The sequence below is a fragment of the Copidosoma floridanum genome, unplaced genomic scaffold, assembly GCF_036245765.1.
Source record: "Copidosoma floridanum isolate Cflo_tuat_1 unplaced genomic scaffold, Cflo_Japanese_pri ptg000011l, whole genome shotgun sequence".
Taxonomy (NCBI): Eukaryota; Metazoa; Arthropoda; class Insecta; order Hymenoptera; family Encyrtidae; genus Copidosoma; species Copidosoma floridanum.
Window position 1 is genome coordinate 13,234,531 of NW_028321888.1, and position 24,576 is coordinate 13,259,106.

General features: G+C 31.3%; 2 protein-coding genes across 2 annotated transcripts in view; one reads left to right on the plus strand and one right to left on the minus strand.

Moving 5' to 3' along the window:
- The window catches only part of LOC106643886 (CD151 antigen), a 183,610-nt gene extending 168,895 nt beyond the window's left edge, over positions 1-14,715 (plus strand). Inside the window, exons 4-8 of the mRNA XM_014359177.2 lie at positions 3,614-3,847; positions 10,798-10,989; positions 11,417-11,590; positions 12,111-12,272; positions 12,703-14,715. Coding sequence (XP_014214663.2) covers positions 3,728-3,847; positions 10,798-10,989; positions 11,417-11,590; positions 12,111-12,272; positions 12,703-12,849 — 795 coding nt within the window. The 5' untranslated portion in view covers positions 3,614-3,727 and the 3' untranslated portion in view covers positions 12,850-14,715. The remainder of the gene's footprint in view (positions 1-3,613; positions 3,848-10,797; positions 10,990-11,416; positions 11,591-12,110; positions 12,273-12,702) is intronic.
- Positions 14,716-15,822: 1,107 nt separating this feature from the next.
- LOC106643880 (uncharacterized) lies at positions 15,823-22,992 on the minus strand. The gene is made up of 6 exons (XM_089589991.1): positions 22,900-22,992; positions 18,236-18,575; positions 17,425-17,726; positions 17,215-17,333; positions 16,941-17,130; positions 15,823-15,993 (listed from the first exon to the last, which is right to left on the minus strand). Exons 1-6 carry the CDS (start codon positions 22,990-22,992, stop codon positions 15,823-15,825), a joined length of 1,215 nt encoding a protein of 404 aa, XP_089446117.1.
- Positions 22,993-24,576: the final 1,584 nt, after the last annotated feature.

Here is a 24,576-nt window from a genome sequence, read left to right on the forward strand (position 1 = left end):
TATCTGTTCCCCACGTTCCCATGCAAGGAAAATAAAACGTGCCACGCGACCACCTACTCCCTCCACCTCGTTCCTGTTGCTTGTTTTCATATCCTCCACGTTGTTAACGGCGCAAGCACCTATGTATGATTTGAGTATTCTCTCCTCTCTATTTGTGAACACGTGCATGCTTGAAAGGGACAGAGACAGAGAGAACAAACTGTACGGTGTGTTATACGAAGCTCACGCAGAGAGTGCTGCCTCGCCCACGTTCGGGTCACACCCTTCTGGTATATCAAGGTATCGCTGTCTTTCCTCTCCTTTCCTTCGTCTTTTTTCTCATCGTCATCTTTTCTCTCCCACGCCTTTCTCTTCGTACATGGAGCTTCGGCATGGGCCCTGGTTATAACTTTTATGTTTCTTACCACCTCTGACCCCCTCCTTAGGCCGAACTTTTCCTCCTTCCGTGTTATTTTACCTCATCGTTTCTCCTTGGCTCCAGGGTTCTACGGCTACAGTTGTCGAGAAGGGCGTGGATCTCATTTTCTTATTATTATTTTAAATCTACAGGCAGTTTATGTTTGAAAAACAATCAAGTTTTCCGCTTTTGTTATCACTCGACAATCAATTGGTTCATTTTACTTTGCTTCAATATATATGTTAATTAGAGGGTTCGAATATTCATCACTAGGTTTTTGTTTCATCTTGCTACTAATGATGAACCGAGGGGCTGCGCACTCTTGAAGTCTTTAAAAAAAAATTCGTAAGTCATTCTAAATATTTCAAAGATTTCAGAAGTCTTCAAAAGACTTCAGACTTTTTACCGGGACTTAAAGAGTGCATATAGCTTAAAGTCATCAAAAAGAATTCAAGTCATTAAAAAAGACTTCAGAGTGCGCAGCAACTCATGATGAACACAGTTGTGTACTTGGGTTGTGTCTGATCTATTATGCAAAGAAAAGCAAGATGTAACTTAAAAATACCTTAGACCGGTTTATTTGAGAAGGATTCATTACAAACAAGTCCAGTCATAGTATGACTAAAAGACCCTCGAGTAGGTACACATTTTTTCAACCCTCGTGTCGAAAACTCTGCAAAATCATGAGAAACAGAAAATCAAAATTCTGAATACAGGTTTTTACGTGAACGATACCGTGCTCATTCGATATTCTTCAGATAGTTAGTGAATTAAGTTTATGGACAATTTGTATTTGCTTTGATATGTCTTCTATATTTCTATTTTTGAGGTGAATTTGTGAACACGAGTTCAAGAATCGCTGTAAACAAAGTTCAATAGAAATAAGAAATTTCTTTTGTTTTATAAATTAAACGAGAATGTTATCAATTTGCTAATACAGAAAAATCATTTATTTTAAGTGACTAGCAAGTCAGTATTTACTCAACGTATTAGATTGTATTTTTTTTATTATTCACTAACTTTAATACTTATTTAAATGATGACACAATTTTTCTTCAACTTATGTTGAACATGTCAATAATCCAGTTGCAAGATAGCCATAGTTTGACAAAAGAATTCGTAAAGTAATCATAGCCCTTGAATAAGTATCCCACATATCGTAATTATTTCACTGGAGCTCTGAAGTTAGGCCACATCCTGTACTACGATAGGATTCACACGTCCTGCGTTGTTCCTTTATATGTACGTATACCTTATATACCATCAGCTTCGTATCACTGTTGATATATGCGACCCACTTTCGTAATTTACGGTCAGGGAACATAAAAAAAACGAATCATTTCCACCTCCTTCTCTCTATCTTTTTCTCGTGAGCTCCCAGTAAATCGATAATTTCGTAATTACTTCAGCATTCTGTGTAGGACTCGGTAGACAATCTTTTTCTTGTCTATTATTTGAAGTAAGAGATGAGTTGCAGCCTTAGATCTTCTAAGATAAATAAGCATGAAATTTCAGTAAGAACAAGTCCAAGGTAGAAAGATATACATCCACACGTCAAAGTCGCTCTACTTTTTTTTAAGGAAACAGAGTTTTTATACAAAAAATGGTTGATTGTCCTAAAAAGGTAGAGACATTGAATCATATCTCTTTTCACCGATTTCAATAAAAATTAATGTCTAAAATATTGGTATAAAAACCAATCATAATTTTAATCTTAGTATAAAGTACATAAAAAATTATTGACAATGAACCCCCACCAATTGTTAGCTAGGTTATCTACTTTACGTAGTAATTCTTCTCAAATTCAATCAACCTGCAGGACTATCTTATTTTTTCTCTCTTTTCTACTTCATTCTCCTGAGATCTCTTTCACGATGAATAAATATCAACTCCTAATAAAAGGAATTAGTAGACAAGGACATGGAAGATCGAACGTTCAACAACTTATCGTTTTGAAAAAATCGCTTTTCCCAAAACGAAGCCCGTATTCGCTCAGCGCCAAGATAAAGATAGTCCTTGGCCTAGTGCCAGAATAAGGTAACGTTGATAAATTAACATTGGACTAAAGGTGTATAGAACTTTAGGAGACTCCAGAGGTAGTGCCCATTTGTGTGCATACATGTGTATATGTGTGCTGTCAATCTATATTCTCTACGAGTTTATTGCTGGGCACACTTGAAGCGCAAAATAAGGAAATAAAGAAATTCTCGAACTAGATCACCTTTCTAGTGACTATATATTATATAAGTGTACATATTTGATTTGGAGGAAAAAGGGAAGAAAAGCTACTCTGTCTAGGTTGGGAGTATACCCATGTATTTTTTTTTGCATCTGAGAAATTTTGCTGTTAAAGTTGGAGTTAGAAGGAGTTTGAGTTTTAAGATGTGACTTGAGGTGTATATGATTTTGTGGATAATACACATGATAAAATAAATGAGTTCTTTTATGGTTTGAAAGTAAAATTGCTCTCTTAAATTAAGAAAAATGAGATTAACAAAATTCTTGGAGTAATCTAGTTCTGTAAATCTGATGTTGTTAAAATATGTTATTTAATACTATAGTAGTTGAGTTATGAGTTAATGATTGTTCGGGAAAAAAAATTTGCAATTAAAACTATTGGTTGCAAGTACAAAATCATCCAAAGTTTTCCAAATTTAGCCATTACCAATAATTTATTTTAGGTAGTAAATTAATAAGCAGTCACTGATTCAAATGTAAAAAGTAATGTTTGAGTTACCGTAAGTAAAAAGTAAAATTATGATGAGAATATTATCATGGTAAACTGTGATATTGAGATTTGTTGACACAAATACTACAGATGTTCTGTTAGTACTGTGCATCTTTAGAATTATAATAGCAGGATAGAAAGGATAGAGAATTTGATCGTAGAAGATTGGACATCAAAAAAATCTTTTTAACTTAAAGGATAGCTATTATCTTCACCTTAACAGTCATATATGCACTAATCTACTTTTCTTTACTTTGTTGTTTTATGTTAAAAATTACAAACTGCCCTTCAACAATTCCATCAATAATTTCTCCAAAGCTGTGAAAATAGCTTACTGCAAGACATTTGCAACCCTGCCTATTTGAAAAAACTAAGGGAATCCAATTTTCCGCTTATAAATAATACAACGCTCTTCCCTCACCACGAAGTAATGGTATTTACTACTTATCTAGATCCCTGCGAATAAAAAAGGCCCCCTCTGATTACAGGACAATGACAAGGTGACGACAGCGTGGTACGGCAACAAGCGAAAGTCTTTGTCAATCCACGACGGGCAAGATTACCACCATCAGCATCAGCAGCAGTTGTCCCAACTGGATAAGATGGCCAAGGGCACGGAGAGGCTGCCTGGAACTAATACTCGCATACGCACACGTGACGATGGCTGTTGCTCCGTCAACTTTCTCAAATACGTCCTCCACATTTATAATGTCGTATTATTCGTAAGTACATTTACTGTGCTTCTATTATACAAGTAATAGTTTAATTGTAACTTATCATCTGTTCCGAGTAACTACTCCAACACTTCGCAAAATTACGTTATATTCATTAGTATAACGGACTCTTAGTTTTCATTTTTGAAAGACTGATTCCAAATTTGCAAGCCTATAGAACTGACATATCGTTTATGAAGGGTCGGAAAAAAACTCTTGCCGTACACCAAATTTTTGTACAATAAAAAACAATCAAATTTTAGTACTCCAATTATTTTGCATGCATTTGCGAAAATATTCTAGACAAAATTTAAGTTTTGAATCTTCTTAGAGAAAATCAAGCTTTAATCCTCAGTTAATAAATTACAAAAAACTGGGTTGTTTTATAGTGAGTGGCTAGTGTACATCAATGTAAGGACTTTTTTATTAGTTTTTATCTATTTTTATTAAGTATCGTTAAGTATACATTAATAATTAGATTCTAATTGTAAAAAGGTATTTTAAAAGTATAGGTCATCTACAAAGGTTCCTCGACCATTTATTAATCTGGGAAACAAGTTATATCAATGAACCTAATTGAAAAGAAAAAAGATTTTGTTTAATTTTAGGTGTTTAGAGCAGGTTTTACAAATATAAATGTACAAAATAAAAAAATTGTTCTTCTGATAATCTACAAGTTTTGTACTCTATTTTTGCCTTTCAGACCATTAGCATTGTAAGTATAACACAGTGTCCGCAAATCTTATTTTAGTCATAGAGCATAGAAATATTAAATAATAATTATATAAACTAGTTGACGAGCGTAAAGTAAAATAAAAGGAAAAAAGAAAAAAATAATAATAAAATTTTGGTGTGCAACTCGCACTTGAGCCAGGCTTTCAACTGACCTCAAGTCCAGTTGGTTTATAACAATGATGAACGGAGCAGAGAATAAAAAACCTAACAGTAAAGGCGTGTTTTGCATTACGTTACTGCTTGACATCTTATAGCAGACTATTGACTTCTATGAAACAAACATGCTATTAATGACAGTTTGTAGATGAGATTTTCAATTTTTTACGCCCTCTGCTATGAAAAATATTAAAGACCATATCATGATCAACACCAGCTACTACAATGAAACAATATTATGTTTTATTGGCAAGATTCACGATTTATTAATCGTATGTTTTTTATTTAGTCATTAAAGAAAATTAAGTTAAGATTTCCAACTAAAAAATTACCAAAAGTTTATGCAATACTTAAGTATTTTGTTAGTGGCTGGTGCATTTATCAGTCGGTTGGTAGGAATCCGTCATGTGCTAAGTATACCTATTTGTAAATATTATACATATGATATGCCGAATAATTTGCTGCGACGCAGCTTTGGTACGAAAATCTGCACATATACAGGATATACAGAACAAGGATATATAAAGAGGGAAATCGGCCCTCAATACTATTTTTGCTAAATTTGATGTTTATTACTAACAGAAACTTAATTTTTTTACACTTAAAGGCATAAGCTTGCACTTGATATTAGAATAGAGCCTATGTTGACTAATAAGCTAACGATAATCATTTGAATGAGTTATTCATACGCACATGACAGGGGTGACTAAAAAATAAGATATTAAAATTATGCGTGGCGAGAAAAGTCTTGGATAACAAATATTTTTTTCTATGTTTTACTTAAATACTCATAGCAACTCCTTAAGTAGTTGTATGAATACTATTAACAAGCTTCTTTGGTTTTGTTTATGAGATTTATTATTGTTATACAGTATAAAGACGAGTAGGTAATGCTATTGTTTCGATTTTTTTGACATTTGAAAGCAGTTTTTATTACTTAATATCTTGGGATAATACTGTAGACAGAATGGCAATCACAAAAAAGTGTAATTCACAATAATTTAAATCTTTGTATTGACCATTTAGTCTAAACATGTTTAATACAGAAAAGTTATATGCTACAAAACGAATTCTTTGGTTTTTACTTTTAGACTTTACTATAGAGAAAAACTTATTAAACTAAAAGGTCTTTATTATTAATCTTTCATTTGATACAAACAGCTTAGTTTGTGCTAAAAATTAGATTTTTCCATCTCATCGTACGACTTTTGGATTTTTAACCAAAACCTAAGATATATCCCTATTCGTATGAATTTTTGATATTGTTATAATTAGGCAGTTTTTCTTCAGTTCTTAGCTTTTTTTGTTAATTATCGTTATGTAGACCGTAATGATAACATTTAATGCATAAATGTGTACTATAAAAACGTGGAACAATAAGATCTACAAACTTTCCTTGACCACATGCCATAAATCTGTTGGAAATAAGTTGTTAAAATAAAACTGATTTTTTCAAGTTGAGATATTACATTTTAATTTTAAAAAACTTAATATTCATTTTTCAGAGTAACACAATTTTAAAGCTGTTTAAAAATTGTCCTTCCATTAAATATTTTGGATTAAAAACTGTCAAGTTGTGGTATAAAAATAGGGCTAAAATCCGAATTTGAGCTCAACTAGATATAAAGTTCTTAATACAATCGATTTCCTTGTATTCAGAATGGAGTTCAGAAGAAAGTGGTGACACTTATTGCTCTGGTAAGCATATAAGGCATTTCAGTATAACAGTCATGGCTACAAATAAAAGCCAAATTAACAAAACTTGTTAAGGGTTGTGGAAGGGGGTTGTAAATAACAGACACAGTCTTATGAACTGTGAAGTTTTATGTCCGTAGCCAAAAAATATAAGGCTGAATCTTAAGAAAAGAAATGTAAAGTTAAGGAGAAAAATACAAAAGAATTAACAAAAAGAAACATGAAGATAAAAGTTGGTACTATGACTGCTGAGGCTGAATGTTGTGCTGGTGCGATGGATCAGGTTTACTATTTCTCTCGTTGACGCGACGTCTTTTTGCATGAAAGGGTAAAAAAATATGTTCACTGATGTTATTGCATACCTAACATCCTCATGATTTGATAAAATTGCGTTGTTCCTACACTATACATCACAAAAACTGTACTACTAGGTCAGATCGTCGAAACAGATGAGAAGAGAAGAGATAAAAACAGAACATACGGTAAAACATTAGGCATAGAACATTACATAATTTTGTAAGAGTTGCTAGGCCTTTAATTTACTCTAATTACAAATATTTAGCTCAAAAAACTTTTATTTTTCTTTTTTGTTGAAGTTCGATGCCTTCTCAAACATATTGAGAATTGATTCCAATGATTACTATAATGAAGGATAAAAACTATCCTACATTAAATAAAGTTTTTGAATTTTATCGTCATATTATCTCTATGAATAAAATATTAGACCTTTTTCTTAGAGAACGATGAAACCTTTGCTATTATCAAAAGTGCAATCAAGCCCGAGCAAGCCAGTCATTTTCTTGATTCTGTATGTACAGTGTTCTGATACATCGAAATTACCAAACCAATTGAGTAACTTCGCCAAAAGATTGACCAGGGCCATTATTTGATGAAGGATTGGCACGATAACTACTCTACCGTGACTGATACTTGTTTACAGCTACTTCAATATTTTTATTGATGGTATGTGCTGAGTAATCTTGATACGGATAACAGCCTACCTCAATAATAGTTTTCTGTTATTAATAATGAAGTACTTCCATTACTCTATCTCCAGCAATTGTAAAACATTTTTTTTAACCATAACACTATTTTTTCTTCCTTTTCACAAGTTTTACGGTACGAATTCATTTAATTATCCCAACTAAGCCGGTCGTATCTACTGTGCGAGCACGTGCGCAGTTACCTTTAAAAAGGTCCGTCTCCAATGAAGCCATATCCACTGAAAAACTTAATTAAAAGCCGACTTGAAATGAGACAGGGTAAAAGGGGGGGGGGCAGGTCCAGAGTCGAGCCTAAATGATGCGAGTCTTAGCGCAAAAAGAGGCGCGGCCGTCCAACGTACGGTGGACGTGCGCGCGGGAGGCGCCATAAATTCGCGTCTTGCGGCCTCATTAACCATCTCTGGGAGAGCGAGCGAGTTAGCGGGCTTCATCGGCTCTACCTTGCTCGTTACGTGCTCGATTCTCGGACAGAAAAAAAGAGCGAAACCATCCGTTTTGCTCGCTTTCTTTAGCTCTTTATCCCCCCCCCCCTGTCCCTCTCTCGTTTGACTTGTGCCTTTTTTGCGTAGGCGTAATCGCTGCCAGTGCTGTTGCTGCTGCTGTTGCTATATCCAAAAGCCCACGGATATGATTAGCATTTCGATAAAGTATAGTTGATTGAAAATCGAGCAGAGCATTGATTGTTATGTAATAGATGGTTATTTGTGATTTGGAAACGTTAGCTGACTTCGTAAATTATTTAGGGTAGATAACTTTTTTCTCTAGCATTGTAGTATTCAAATAAAACTACATGATACGGAGTACTTGCAGGTTCGAAATGAGCTTTTCGTTATGTCATGTAAAAAATACACACTTTTTGCACAAAAAACAGTATAAAACATTGTATACCCGACTCCTATACAAGTTAACTCCAGCAGTGTCGTTACAACATTATGCTTGTTATCGATGCCATTAGCTAGTGCCATGTTATCACACTGTGTGATTGTTACGTATATCACTATTGAGCAATATTTACTTTGTACCGTATGATTTTAACCCAATTTTTAGAACGAAGTTCTTTATGTCGCATACTTGGAGGACTGGAATTTTAAAACCGACAGATTTGATGAAACGGAAGTGGCTTACCGGAAGTCACTACCTCCTAAGTTTCCCCCTCACCCCATCCCACTCACCATCAGTTCCCTACACACTTCCCCTCACCCCACCATATATCTGCCAACCGTGCCGCGCTACTCTCTTGCACACCTTTGCCCACCATTCACCTTCACACTCCCAAGCAATTAGTTTTTAATTTTGTTTTTCCCCACCAATAACTTTTATTTGACTTTGAATTTTTTTCTTTTACAATTTCTAAAAAAAAAAAACACTCTCTAGCTAAGAGATGTGAGCCCTCGACCTTCCACATATTCGTCCAGTATTTTACCCACTTTGCTACGATCGCTGCCGTCTGCACAAACTCGGTTTCTTGTTCTTATCGTGTGGTTCGTAACTATAATATTTTATTTTCATATGCGTTCACTGATTATACATTCAACTTATGATCAATTATTTATTTAATTATTTCTTATATAGCGTGCTTGATGGCTTATTTTAAAAACGACAGATTTCTATAAAACGGAAGTTGCTTACTAGAAGTCTCTTGCTTATGAAAAAAAATTTTTTTCTTAATAGTAAATTTAAAAAAACAAAAAATTAAATTAGCATAAATATGATTATGTACATTAAATCAAATAACGCGTGTTATTACGCATTAAATATTAGTATATTATGCATTTGATGCATAAAATACCAACCGATTTTTTTCTAACCTGATGTTTCTTTTGCATTTAAATAATGCTAATAATTACTGTTATAAATAAATTATTTAATGAATAAAAAAATTATTAAAATAAACATATACAATAGAGTTGAAGACCGTGGTTTTTTAAGGGGCTTATTTCGAATTCGACAAACAAATTATGTTACAATGTCACATAATCATATTAATACAGTAAATTATCAAATCAATAATAAAAAAATTATGTAAGATCATTACATATTATTTATATTTGGAGTAACATATCATTTTAATGGTATTTAAGGGCGCTTATTTTGAATTTGATAAACAAATAATGGCAACATAACATTAAGTAATTATATAAAAATAAAACGAAAATTGTCTTAATTGGCTATACAATTGCAAAAAAAAAAATTGAGAAAAAAATTTTTTTTTTAATTAATGAAATGAAACATGAATTTAAAATGAAATAAAATAAAAAAAGACATAAATAAATTCAATGGAATAAAAAAAAAATAAAATAAAAAGGGAATTAAAAAAAAACAAGGTTAAATAGAAAAATAAAAAATGAAATGAAAAGAAGGAAATGCAAAAAAATGAAAAAGAAAGTAATAACATGAAGTATGAAAAAATAATGAAATAAAGTATGAAAAAAAATAAAATAAGAAATTAAAAAAAAAACAAATTAAAAGAAACAAACCAGGGGGTATAAATGGGTCATAAACATGACATGAGTATAAAGACACACAACTTCTCAGGTAACAAGGGGGTCACCAGACCCATAGGAAGAACAAAGCTCTATAAAACTAAGTACTGCATTCATGTAATTCACTGAAACAAAAACTTGAAAAACGAATAAAAAAAAATAAGAACATTTAGTTCAGTATTCACGATAGTTGAACTTCGTGAGTACTGTGTTTCTGCACGACTTATTTCTGCATGACGTACTCACACTATCGTGAGTACTGAACTAAATTTTTAAGGTTTTGTTTTAGTTAACTACATGAATGCAGTACTTATCTTTATAGAGCTTCGTTCTTCTTATGGGTCTCGCGAACCCCTTCTTACCTGAAAAATTGTTTCTCTTCATACTTATTTCATATTTAAAGAACTTCTTACCGTGGGTCCCATGACCCATTTATACTTCCTGGTTTGTTTCTTTTAATTTTAAAAATTTTTTTTGAATTTTTTGTTTTATTTTTGTCATCTCGTGATCTTTCATGGTTTATTTTGTAAAGCTCCTGAGCTTTATAACGTAGGTGTCGATTTATTGGTCCAAAACTTCTTAGTAAAAATAAATTCTAAGATCACTCAATTCAATTTTTTGTTATGGGGGAGGATAAAGTTTTTTTTGTTATTTTTTTCTAATTAGCATAAGTAGATGATATTCATAATAATTTTTTTTTAAGCTGAAAACTTAAAACATAGGGATTTATTTGCAAATTATTAAAAATATTTTTAATTCACTGTTATTTAACGAATTTGATGATTTTAATATTATTTGCATCCTCAAAAATAATATGTTTTACAATAAAATTCTTGTAAAAACGATTAGTTTAATTAATAGAATAAAACTTTGATTTGTATTTCAGTTATCAGGCTTGGTCGTGGGTGGAATCGGCATTTGGACTGTGGTGGCGAAGCATAGTTATATATCGCTGATGACAACCTCAACGTATCCAATTTTGGCATATGCACTTGTAGCTGCGGGTGGACTCGCTATTATAGGGAGCTGGCTGGGCTGCGGTGGTGTCACCTCCGAGAACAGATGCGTTATACTCGTGGTAAGTAAAGAAATTTTATAAAAATTTTTTACTTATTCCTACAGCACGTTACATTACCCAATAAAGTATAGTTAAAATAAAATAGATCTTGAGCTTAGAACTAATTGATGTATTAGAACCATAAGGAATTATAAAAATTTTAAACATCATAATAGTGTTGTATTACAAATTCAACCGTCCAGTTTTTTAAAATAGTTAGTTAAGATAGTTTTAAGTCAAATATTTATATTAGCCTAAAAGTATTATGGACACTTTACAGAGATAGCTACTATAGAAATTCAGTAAATTAAAAAAAAATTGTTGATTTCTTTTAATACAATAGCAGCATGTTACACACAGAAAACCCAAACTATTTCAAGTATGATCACATCTTTCATACAAATTTGATGAATTTAAGTGATAAAAGTTTTGTCTTACTTTTTTGCAGTACATTTTCGTTGTCATGAGTGTTTTCGTATTGGAAGCTGGAGTTGGTGTTTTGGCTCGTCTATACGAAGAACAGGTTGGGCCAGAGCTAAGAATGAATTTGAATCGCACTTTCCTTGATACTTATTCCTTAAGGTCGAAAGAAACTGTTGCAATTGATCAAATGCAGAAAGAAGTAAGTCAGTTTTTTGAATTATAAGTATGTAGAGAAATTGAGATTTTTAAGTTTTGACACATTATACGTGTTTGACCTACTACTAGTCTTATACTTATTTACATGATGAACAAAGTGTTATAAACCTTTTTATGAAATCACGTGGATGACCATTCAAAAAACATGTTTAAAAATAATAAATATGTTTTGTCACTTGAAAAATGTTGAAAAACCTGAAAATTTTAAATTGTAATTAATTCACAAAAATTGATGGATTAAAAATGTGTCGTCATGGCTTTTATTTGCCACTATTCTGTAATGAATTTACGTATTTGAGCTTAAATAATTTTCTTAAATTACTCACTACGTTTGATACTTTTATTTTTGTAGACACTCTGGTACAATTATACTGAGCATTATATTTATAAAAATTATTTGAAACACTATTATTTTTGTACAATTAAAGTACATGTCTTAACAGAAAACAGTAAGAAACTGAACCGACTTTAGGTCAAAACAACTAAGTGATCCACTTTTACAGTTCAAATGCTGCGGAGCTGTGAGATTTGAGGACTGGTTACTAAGCGAATGGTACAAGGACGAAGAAGTGCAAAAGAATGGTAGCCTAGTACCGGACAGTTGCTGCAAGACACCTAGCTACCTATGTGGAAAACGAGACCATCCGTCAAACATACAATATACAGTAATAAATTTTAATTATCATACTGCACTTTTAAGTCATAATGATTGAACAAAATCCTTATTTTATTCCTCATAAATCTTTTAATAGTGGATCTTAAATATATCAGCTGGTGACACCCAATAACATAATTTAAATTAGGAACCTTGCAACACTTTTATCATTTATTGTTAAAAGTTATTTAACTATATTTTAAGAAACGGTCTACCGTATTGGGTTATTTACCGTATTTTTTATTGAAGACTGCAAGAATAATGACACATGAGCTTTTCCTCTGATATAGTTTAATGGGTTGTCATCGCCCGTTTACGAACTAAATATAGAATTTAATAACATTCGAATAAGTAGCTACTTATAACTTCTTCTTATTTTGAATTCTTCTCTCAAAAAACTTCATAACAAGGACTAAAACTCCCACCCCTCGCTTTCCCAGGGCTGCATCTACAAGTTCATCGAAACGACGAAGGATCACCTGATAATCCTGGGCGCGATCGGCCTCGGCCTGTGCGTCCTCGAAGTGTTCGGCATCGTGCTCGGCTCCTGCCTCTACATTAAGCTCAGGCACGACTTCGACGACTGAGAGTTGCTTCACGCCGAGGCGAACAACAACGGGCACTCCTGGTGCCGCTACCCTCAGGAGCCCGCCTGATAGAACGCCAGGTAGTAGTGCGATTCCTCTCGGTCCCTCTAGATTACTCGCTCATTCGGGGACTGAGAGCCAAATGAAATCGTGCTACTACTTTTGTTCACGTACGAATAGGCATACGTACAAGCGCATGTATGTGTATACATTTTTGCAAGATTAGTTGATTCTGGGTTGCTTTGTTTCGATGGATAACCCAGTGTCAACCGTATTGACAAGTTTGTAAAATTATTTATCTATTTATTGAACGAATATGCCATCGAAGGTAAAAGTCACTAGTGGTTTCGAGAACATTATAATTTGCTTGTATTGATTCGGTTTTAGTACGAGCATTTTTTATGTGTAAGACTGTAGTTTTAGATGTGGCAATGGTATACGTATTGCTCTCCTCTCCTATATTTTACATGGCTTTGTCTTTTATCAAAAATCTATTGAGGTTAACATCGAAAGCAGCTTTTTTAGTTTCTTTGTAAATAATGTAGCAAAACTATTTATGGATGTATATCGTTAGAGAATAAAAAATATATATACGAAGAGACCAAAGTTTTAAAAAAACTTGAGAGTATTTTCTTAAGCAAATCAGTTCTACCGAACTTTTTACTGTACGTCTGGTGTAAGAAAAATATATAATATCGTGAATGAAAATAAACTGCATAATGTTTAGCCGAAGAAGCAACAAATCGATACGAATTAGTGTAAAAAATAATATGTTTATACTAAAGTAAAGGGTAATTGTTCAACGTTATTTTAGAATTTGAAGATAAATAAAATTACTTTTACCTAGTGAGATCACAGCCTATCAAACTGTACGAGGGCTTTTTTTATAACGAACCTGATACTGCCTGGGGTATGTTTCTTCATTCTAAAGATATACGCTTTGTAACTGTTACGCAAGTTTTTAAAAAATGTCAGTGAAATTACAGAAAAAGAGTGTTTTAGTCGTATACGAGACGTAACTAAAAATTGAAACTGCCTAATTTTTGTAAACAAACTTGTACTACCATTTATTTGTATAACAAAGAGTTATAAAAATGTTGGTACTGACTATGGAGTGGGCAAAGTTTGAATACGATTAAAAGCCATTGAATTGTCTATGGATGTCCGCACTAGTCAATTAGATTTAGCGAAGAAAAATGATTACTAGAAAATCAGCACAACAGAAACATAAATTTTGAAAAGTTTCCTTATTTTTTGAAAACTGCTCTAATTTTTTTATGTACACTATGGACTAATTTCTGTGAAAAATATGAATAACTGAACTATGATTCCTACTTCAATGGATCGACGTGAGAAAAATAGATACGGAACCGTAACCTTTGCCAGTACCTTTTTTACATTTGATACTAACATAATCATGTACAAAGAGTAAAGCATTTTTGACAAATGCTCGATTTTAATGTATGCATGTAAAAATTCTCCATGTCAAAATTTAACGACAGCGTGTAATAAGCTATAAAAAAAAAAAAAACTGCACACAGTGCCTTGAAAAATTATGCGAATTATTATTCTAGCACATTTGTTTAGTTGTAGTCAACGAGTCAATGTCCAATTAATGGCAGATGCGAGAGAAAAAATCAAAAATACTTTTATCCGATCAATTTTATTGTCACTCGAATTCAAATGTTATAGTACTCCAATAATTATTTCAAGTTCCATCACCGTTTTTGTAGTAATACGAAATTATGAAATTTTTTATAATTAATTGATAAGAATTTTCAAAGCTTTTGTATTAAATTTTTATGAAACAATTATGTAAATTGCTACGAGTAGTTCGGCGTGCCTAATAAATCCTATGAGAAAGTTGATACGTATTTTGTTACTATCATTCTTATTCTTACTGTTATTATATTTATCATGATATTACACGGATACTATCATACACATATTGAAGTATATGAAATGAATCATTTATTATTTAGTACTTAGAGACAGTATGTACATATCAATTCCTATTCTGTTATGATTAAAAAATAATTAACAATATTGGCATCTAATTCATTTTCTCCCTTATTTTGGCTCTTAATCAATAATAAAATAAAAACTCTGTTACCCTATTAAATATATTTCCATAAAGATCTTAGCTGTCGCATTAAATTTTTTTGGTTAAAACTCCATGGCGCACATAAACGAATATTTTAAAAATTTGTTATGAACATACAAGAACAATAAACAGTAACCATTCCAAACAATGACAATCCAAACCGTATTTTGAGCTAACCAAAGATTCATAACACTCGTTTATCAAGGCTAGCAAAGTCTCTTTCATAACAGTTCCTTATCCCTATATATAGCTTGATATTATTGCAGTGATAGAAATTTGAAGTTGCTGCAGTAGGTTTTCTTTTCAGAAGTTTAATATGGATTTAAAAGAACAACTGTCTCGTTTAGAAAGCAACATATCGGGTCTTAAAGAAGTACGTTTATTATTTGTTTAATATACAAATTAAAATACGCTGTTCATTAAAGTGTATTGATTGATTTGAATTAATTTGAATTGATGAACAGATTTTAAATGATCGCTTGAAAATCGAAGGCCATGACCGAAGTTTTTTAGAAAAGGAGAAAAAAAGGTTGGATGCATTATCGCACTCCATGAAACGTAAGAAAAATTCTACAACTAGCAAGAAAAAGGTGTATTTCAAGGATAAATAATAGTCCTTTACCTTTGTATTCTTTCAATTATTTGTAGATGATGGATAAATTTTTCTGTAACATTCTAAAAGTAAAGATAAAAACAACACAAAGACAACAACAAAGAGACTTCTATTTTAAGTACATAAAAAAGTAATGTATAAGTTTGAGTCACATAATTTATTAAAATATTGACAAATGGCAGTTAAATTTGATTAGTATTTTGTAGTATATTGAACATTTTCTGCTAAACCTAACCGTCTACGGTAATCACACGGGTCAGTCTGCATCATCCTCGTACTTGGACATGTCCTTGAGATGCTCTAAAAGCATATCCTCGCGATTACCAAGCGATATGAATGTCCAGCCAAGCACGGCTACTACGTCTTTCAATAGAGTCATTCTTTGCCAGGTTTTAAGCTCACCAATTCCAATGCCTTCGTTGATCTTCTATCAAGAGATAATTGTCGTTTCATAAGGTACATGGTAATAAGTGTTTTTTTTGGTCCGGAAAAAAATTGATACATACTTAACTATCTCAAGAAAATATCGCTTTATAATAAGGATAAAGGTACCGATACTAGAAGTCTTTTTACAGTGACACCCAATCTGAGACTTCGCAAAAAACCAATTGATCATAATTAATGCCTGTGGTTAGGTTTTACAAAACATAAATTTTTTAATTTTTCCTCTACTAATCTATTGTGATGTACAAAAATTTGAACAAATTTTCCATGTAATTCATTTAAAAAGTTTTGACATTACATATAAAAAATAAGTTGACGATTTGGAAATTTGCTAAAGAAAGTGCGAAATTCGCCATTCTATATGTGAATTTTAAACTCTTAAATAATCGAAAATTGATTTTTCATGTGAATCTATTGTATTATTTTTAGGAACTGATTTTTTAACGTTTTATAAATAAATATGAGAATTAGACAATTAACGATATTGTAAATTAAAACAAAAATTTCTCTTTATTTCGTGAAATCTATGAAAATAAGATTTTTGTGAATTTGGTAGTTGGGTCCAATGTCAGTTTTTATAAAAATCTTTTTGCGAGTTTCAGTTTGGAGATACTTTAAATACTCAAGGGCCTAATATTTTTCATACAGAGTAACTACACTAAGTAAATCAATTCTTTGAATCAGAGAATTTTACACTAAATATTTTCTTTTAATTAAAAAAAATTTAGTCGATTCAATAAAATATTTCCTAGAAATAAAGAAGAAATTTGTAATTGAAAAAAAAAATTGATTTCACAAAATATTATTTTCCATTAACTTATATTTTTTTATTCATAAGAAAAAATTCAACGGAATGGAGGTTAAAAAATTTTCTTTGATTAAAAGAATGAGGTTGCTCAGTCATATTAAAGAAGACAGTATAGAACTTACGGTAACGTCGTTATAAGGATAAGTGTAGTTACTGGAATTGTAGAGCAGCAGCGTCAGTTTGTCGTCCACTTTTGAAGTTGCTTGATGTAAAGAGAAAGCTGCGATATACAATGGAAAAGCTAAAATTGATTTTAAGTGGTACTGAAATATTTGACGAAAATGTTTTTTTCCCGTGTGAGCCAAATCAAACCTGGAAACAGAAAAAATACGATGCACGTACGATAACCACTTTAAAAAATTGAAAACTCCATCATCAAAAATATTCATCTCTTACCTGTCAAATACAGAAATGAGGCACATGGCAATGAGGAATGAAAAACAACTTCCATAAATCTCCACCAGCTGCGAGTAACCACCAACAATCTTTTCCGAATTTTTGAAGTAAGTCTCCATCTAAAGAAAACAGAAAGGATTCTATTTCAGAAACATAAAACTTTGATGATTGATTATTGCAAAAAATTGTTTTCTCCTGAGAAACCCTCACAAAAATCAAATGCAACATGGCCATTCCTCCAAGCAGTCCTTGAAATATGAAGCCCCCGGAACGCCAGATTTTTTGAAAAACGATCGCCACCTCGACCGGTCTAGCACTGGATGACAACGGCATCGACTTGGAACCATGTCTTGAATGTTTGTCTTGTATTTTAATTGCACTGAAGCCATTCATGTCCTGTACATAAACCGTGCTGGCTGTGAGCTCTGGTAGAGGTGTCGGCTCTTCATATTTGGTGCGTTGCTGCTGAGCTTTTTTCAGGATCTCGGTGATGGGAAGTTCATTAGCTTTTTCTGGAAGAACAAACACTTTTACTTCAACAATTTTCCTAATGATCTCTCTCTTCCTCTCTTAGTCTCTATCGTTTTTTAGAGGACATCATAGTTGAATGAAAACGGTTTACAAAATAAAAACTCTCATAGTTAAAAAACGAATTTTACAGGATCTTTAATATAATAAATTAAGAGACGTAACAGTTTCAAAGAGTCAGTTATGTTATTTTCGAGATGTTAAAAACAAATCTGAATCTAAAGTTCTTTCATAACATCAAAGTTTTATGCTTTGGTGGGAAGCTCACTACCTTAGAATTATTTAGTAGCACTAAAGAATTTAATTTAAATTTGATCACGTATTTCAGTTGCAAAGTTATGTTTGTACTAGAAAAAGTTATTATATTTTTCAAGTTTATCCTTTATAAAGTAGTGCAGTTACAAATGTATTGCTTTGGTCTTTTCATTTAGAACAATTAATTCTATAGTCCTGGTTGAATAAGTATGCATATCTCGTTACGTAGTATAATTACCAGTTTCTTTTTGCAGCTGATGTTTTGTCCTTCTTCCTTTTGCGCTGTCCTTTTTAGACGACGACTCTCTATCCCCAATACTTTCGTGAGAATTGCTCTCACTCATTCTCGTGGATTTTCTGTTCTTTCTAGCTTTTTTGCGACCGGGCTTACTACTCCTCTCTTTGTTCGAGTGTGCTTCGTCGGACAATATATCTTCAGTACTGTCCTCCTTTGATTCCGACGATTTGGCCTTTTTCTTATTGAATATCTCTTTTCTACGTCCAATATCTGAAAAATAATCTTCGGTATCGTCGTCCGTCTTTCTATCCTTTTTCGCGGAATGTGACGACCTTCTAGTCTAGGCATTTCAAAAGTATTTGATATAACTTTATATTTCAAATGTAAGCTTAAAATTATTTAAAACAGAAATTTTTCTCATTGTACTGAGCTATCAAGGTTGCCGAACACCTGTTAAGTTCAAAAACAATACGATTTTACTTAAATTTTACGGTTTTTATTAAGGTTGGTAATGTAAAGACTTGATAAAAATAAAGTGATTATATTAAATCCACACAACGTTTTCAAGTTCCTTATAAAATCTAACCAGCTGTTTCGTTAAAATATTTTTATCTAAGAGTACAATATTTCAGTGTTGGGTTTCTTGCGGCACTGCACGGAAATGTCATCTTGAAATGACCCTGATGTAGTTATTCTCTAAGAATTATAAAAAATTTGTTATTGTTGTGTTTAATACATTTAAAATTAAAATCTAATTTTTTTTATCAAACATAATTGCAAAAAAATATTTGATAATATCTCGTGCAATTATACTAGGCACTTTTAAGAACAGTATTTCTAAATCAATAATTTTTCAATCATATTTTAATACAATAAAAGTAAGAACGTTGGGCTGCAGTATTTGTAAGTTTTTGTAGATTCTAAGACTTATTTGTAGATGTCATACATTTTATTATTATTATTATAAACGTAAGATATTTAATGATGAGCTTTAAGAAAATAAATCATAATTGTGAGAGCTACGATAAAATATTCAATGATTGAAAGAACTATTTAAATATTTATAAAAATAGTTCAAAAAGTAAAGGGGTAGGCTTTGGATCGGTTTATATCGATCTAGTAAATTTAATTTTTTACATATCCATACAATTGTTAAGAACTGTATTAAAATATTTAGTGAAATTTGTCAGTGGTTATCGAATATTAGGAATTTTTAAACTACATTTTGCTTTATTGTGTAACCCTTATTTTAAAATACGTTTGTTGTTCACGAAATTATTTTAATAAAAAGTAAAATTTTATTTAATAATACTTATTAAATACAATTTTGGTTGTAACGAGATTTATCGAAATAATTTTGGTTTGTTACATCATAAAATATCGCTCTTTAATACTTTTATTGTTTATAATTATTTTATGATTTATGGTTGTTTCATATCCATTTATAATACTTTATGTTTCAAAATACTCTATACATCTTTTATTAGCTTAAGTATTTTAAATGTTAAATTAAAGTTTCAGTTAAACATTTAAAAAAAATTATCAAGCCTTGTAATATACAAGAATTCTCCAGCTAGTGCATGGAAAAGTATAAATCGTAAGTTTTAGTACAAATACAAAACGATACCTTTTGTGATCCTAATGAATAATCAGGTGAATCATCAGCAAGATTTTGACTTGACAAAGTTTCAATTTCGTTTGATACATCCTTGTTTTTTCTGTGTGATCGTGATTTATTTGACTCTCGTGAAGATCTTCTGGACTGCATTTTTTATAACCTTCATAAACAAATGTCTTTTTAAAACTATGATTTATGATACTAATTTCTATTATTATTTTTTCTAAGAAAATGTTAAATATAAAGATTCATTAATTTTAACGTTATTATCCATGTAATAGTACGACTTAGAACCGAAACAAATTGTCTCTTACACGAATTTTCTAAAAAGTTCATTATTTATTTACCTGTACTTTTTCAATTACCTATGACTTAATACCAGAACGACCTGTAGTTTCTCACAAATCTACGACAACTTCAAACGAATAAACTACATTATAAGTAACGATATATATTTATATGAATGAAACTGTCAACCATCGATACTAAAACTCTTAATAATTATACGGCAAGTGCACCTTGAGTCACTATTCTGCGTCCGTAGCAACGAGCTGATATTTGTTGTGACTGATAAGTGTGCCCAGCAACGCTTTTCCTTAGCACATACTTGTTAACGGTGTCACTTTTTTTACTCTTTTCAGTTTCATAATTTTCAGGGTGCAAATTATTTTTATGATGATTTCATTGATATGTAATAATGAAATCAATTTTATTATTGTTATTCCTTACCTTAAGTAAATAATCATACTGTTTTTGAACAAACATTTATTTACAAAATAACTGTAAAAAGTAACCCTAACGTATATTTGTTCAAACAGAAAATTTAAGATTTCCAAACTAAATTTTATTTTACGTCACATAAATTTAAAATATTTGAAATGGCTTGCTACCGACATCTTTAGGAAAACCTTACACTTAATCTTAAGTTATGTAAACTGCAATTGAAGTTATAAGGATTAAGACATTAAATACGTACAAAAGACTTTATACCACGTTTAGTTTAACAAAAAGCAATAGAAAGGGGTAGTTCCATTTTAAAAACGATTAACAATGTAAAAAAATAATTAAAGTGGGTTCCTTTCATCAGTAGTAAACTAATAACGTTGATAATCTAATATTTCGTGGTGTAAAATATGTTAACGCTGTCTATTGATGAAATAAATTACCTTGATGCATGATAAAAATTTAGAATTTTATTAATCAGTATGATCAAAGTGGTAAAATCATTCTAAAACATCCAAAATATACTTAATGGTTGTACCGATGTACCATATGAATCTGACTATCGATGGAGCGAAAAGTACTAAAGTCTTTGGACAGATGTCGTTGAAGGTACCTCAAAATTACTGACTGTAATATGTATATTACATGTAAGAAGACATTTAATCTTAATTAAAAAATACGAAAATATACACCGTAAGTTTCCCACTGATTTAGTATATTTTTTAATCATCACAAATTTTTTTCAGCTTATAATGATTCTGAATATTATAAATAAAAAATTAATCAATACTGCTAAAAAAAACGTTCTTCAGTAATTTATTAGTGAAAAAGTGGGGCCAAAAAAAACGATCTAATATCCCACCTATGTATACCACGTATCTGAAATATTACACATGTATATGTAATTTATTTCGTAAGAACTGCGATATTTTCACGCCCTAGTTGAGATTTTTTTCAATTGAATGTTTAGGATTTTTAAATAATTTCTTTTAAGTTATACAAGGTTCAAACTAGTAGAAAACTTAGAAAATTAAAAAATCAACGTCTAGACACCAGAAGCCGCAAAAAATAAGAAATTTTAAATACTTTACGTTGTGGTATAATGACATTTTGGCCTGTTTTTTCAACCTTATAGGCACGCAAAAAAGTTTTTTGACTCGATCTCAAAAATGCAGTTAGTGAAAATTGGTTTACACCGTTTAAAAAAAGTTCAGACGCAAAATAATTAGACCCATTGTTTTTAAACATAGGCTTTATGGAATACCGCTTTTTTTAATTTACCAATACATATACATTATTAACTTGTACGAATTTTATGAAAACTATATATTGCAAGTGTTTGAGTTATTTAGCCGTTTAACAAGTAATTTTATATATGGCCTTCTTTTTACGTGAAAAAAATATTGTATAATAACATTCACTATGATCTTATGAACAAACATATGTAATTTCAACTTTCAACACCAACTTTTTACTTTTTGTGCCAAAACGTGAGAAGTAATTTAGGAATAGCCAATGATGTAACATTCCAAGTTTCTTATTAGAGTAGCGTTATTTGTGTATGCAAATAATTTATATATAATTAATATATCCAACAATTTATTTTTCATGAAGAAACTGTAAATTTGATGGTTATCAGAGTTTAATCAACTTTTTCTTTTTTTTTATCTTTTTTTTCATAATCACGCTAATGCCATAATCTTGCTATTCTAAAGAAAGTGATATATTATTTCATCGTTTTAATTCATAAACTTTGTAAATAAAATATTTAATAACTCGTGACAGTTTCCCAGCATCAGACAATCTGTTAGGTAAAATCTCAAAGTTAATACCAGAGCCCAAGAGTCTTGGAGAAACGAGTCCTAATCCACAACATCTTATTAAAATCACGTATAGGGAGTACTCTAAATGACAATTTTCGTATAAAAGCGCCATACATCCAAAATTTTTCTTGGGCATAGCTTCCTCACAAAAGTTTCAGGACTAGCAACAAAACGACGCAAGTAGGTCGTGGCGGCGCTTTGGCGCTGGGATGGACAAGGCGACACGCTGTCGCGGGCGCACTCGGAGTTACCGCATTTTCTTTTTTTAACGAATCCTTTTTTCCCCTTCCTCCATTCGTTCCGAGAAAAAGGATCCCCAGAGTCGATGACAACGCAGAGTACCAGGAGGCGAAAGCAAAAACGAGCATCATACACGCGGACCGGGGTTCAACAAAGACGGCAACGATTACTTGTTTATCGAGCGCACATGTACACACATTACACGTAGCACGAGAAATAGATGCACAAAAATATAAACGTACATTGTTGTGTTTGTATACCGGCACGGGATGCACGTGGGAGCCACCACATCGTCTTCGATGAAACGAGATGTGTATTGCGATCGTTGCAATCATCGGCGTTGTCGTTGTCATTGTGGCGCTTGACCTACAATCCACGAACCTACTTATGTATACCATACGAAAATAAGACAAGCTTTCACGTACATTATACTTGCATTGTTTCAAGTAAGAAAAAGGAATGTGCTCATACATTTATTCGAAAGGGAGCAGGAATACTCGTGCGTAGCTCACTATTCAACTTTTGCATGTAGTCCCTGACATTGTGCACGTCTCCATGTCAACCGTCTTTTATCGCTCAATCTAATGATTAAGTTAATGCTTGAGAAAACAGTTGAGTAGTTGTCATAATAATTAATTAAGTAATGTCTTAAGTTAATACTTGGGTTACTACTTAAGTAAATACTTAAACTTAAGTATATACTTAAGTAAAAACTCAAGTCAGTGCTTGCTCAGATACTTGAGAAATTGCTGAAGAAACCATTTGACCAGATACTTGTGTAATTTGTTAACGAAAAACTTAGGTCACCATGATAACAACGTGGTAATTAATAATTTTTCTACTTCACTGGCTATTATTATAAGGTACTAAGTTTTTGTGAAAAAAAAAGCTTACTTTTTTATGTTATTCTGAAATTTACTCTTGCCATAGTTTTATAACTTAATTTTTGTTTTATAACTTTATTAAAATAAATCTTTAAAAATATAAGAATTTTGTTTCTTTTCTTGCATAAAAATTTGTTTTAATACAAATTTATATGGAAAAATTAATCTGTTCACATGAGACTTGTACCGCAACTCACAACTAATCCTACACTATACATAAATTAGTAGTTACATTTAAGAGAAAAATTAAATTCTTACATCTAAGGCACAACTAACACATTTTTTACCTGAGAAAAAAGTGAGGTTGAAAATTTTTTTTTGATTGAATAATATCAGCACTATTATATCGGTTTTTAACTTTTCTTGTAAACATTTTCTTTTCTCTACAGAGTATGAAGTAAGTTTAAAAGGCATACATTAAAACATGAAAAATTTCTGTTTTTCAAGATCTGAGACTTTTAGAGTCACAGTTTTGTAGTATAATTCCAACTTCACATGGTAATGGACAAAAACATCTTATTTTACCGTTTTAAAATGTTTTTTTTTTTTTTTTATAGACTACGAGGACTGTAATTTAAACAAAAATTAATCACAAAAAAGTTGTACTTCAGTGAGATATATATATTTTTTTTATCATTTACATAGGTTTATGAAAACTGTATGTATAAGATGTGACAGAAATAATAATTTTTTATTTCATATCTGAAAAAATTTTTTTGAGTCCCCAGAAGGTTCGAAAGAATACATAAAAGTTGTTACAGTAACGGTTTTTTGGCCTTCATTTTAAAAGTTTCATTTTCTTGAGATCTATATTTTCTTTTTACTGCGTATAAATCCACAAAAAAATTAAAAAAAATTTTTTTAATTTCATACAATTTGAGGGTGGAAAATTTTTTTACCTTGACGAAATTTCTTGGATTTGAAATTGTCAGTAGTGATATAAAAACGAAGTTATTATTTAAAGAGCCTTATTTTACACAAACTTTCTGAGATAACATATTTACATGGCTTCATAAATATATTGATTACTTTTTTTGTTTTGGAAAAAATATA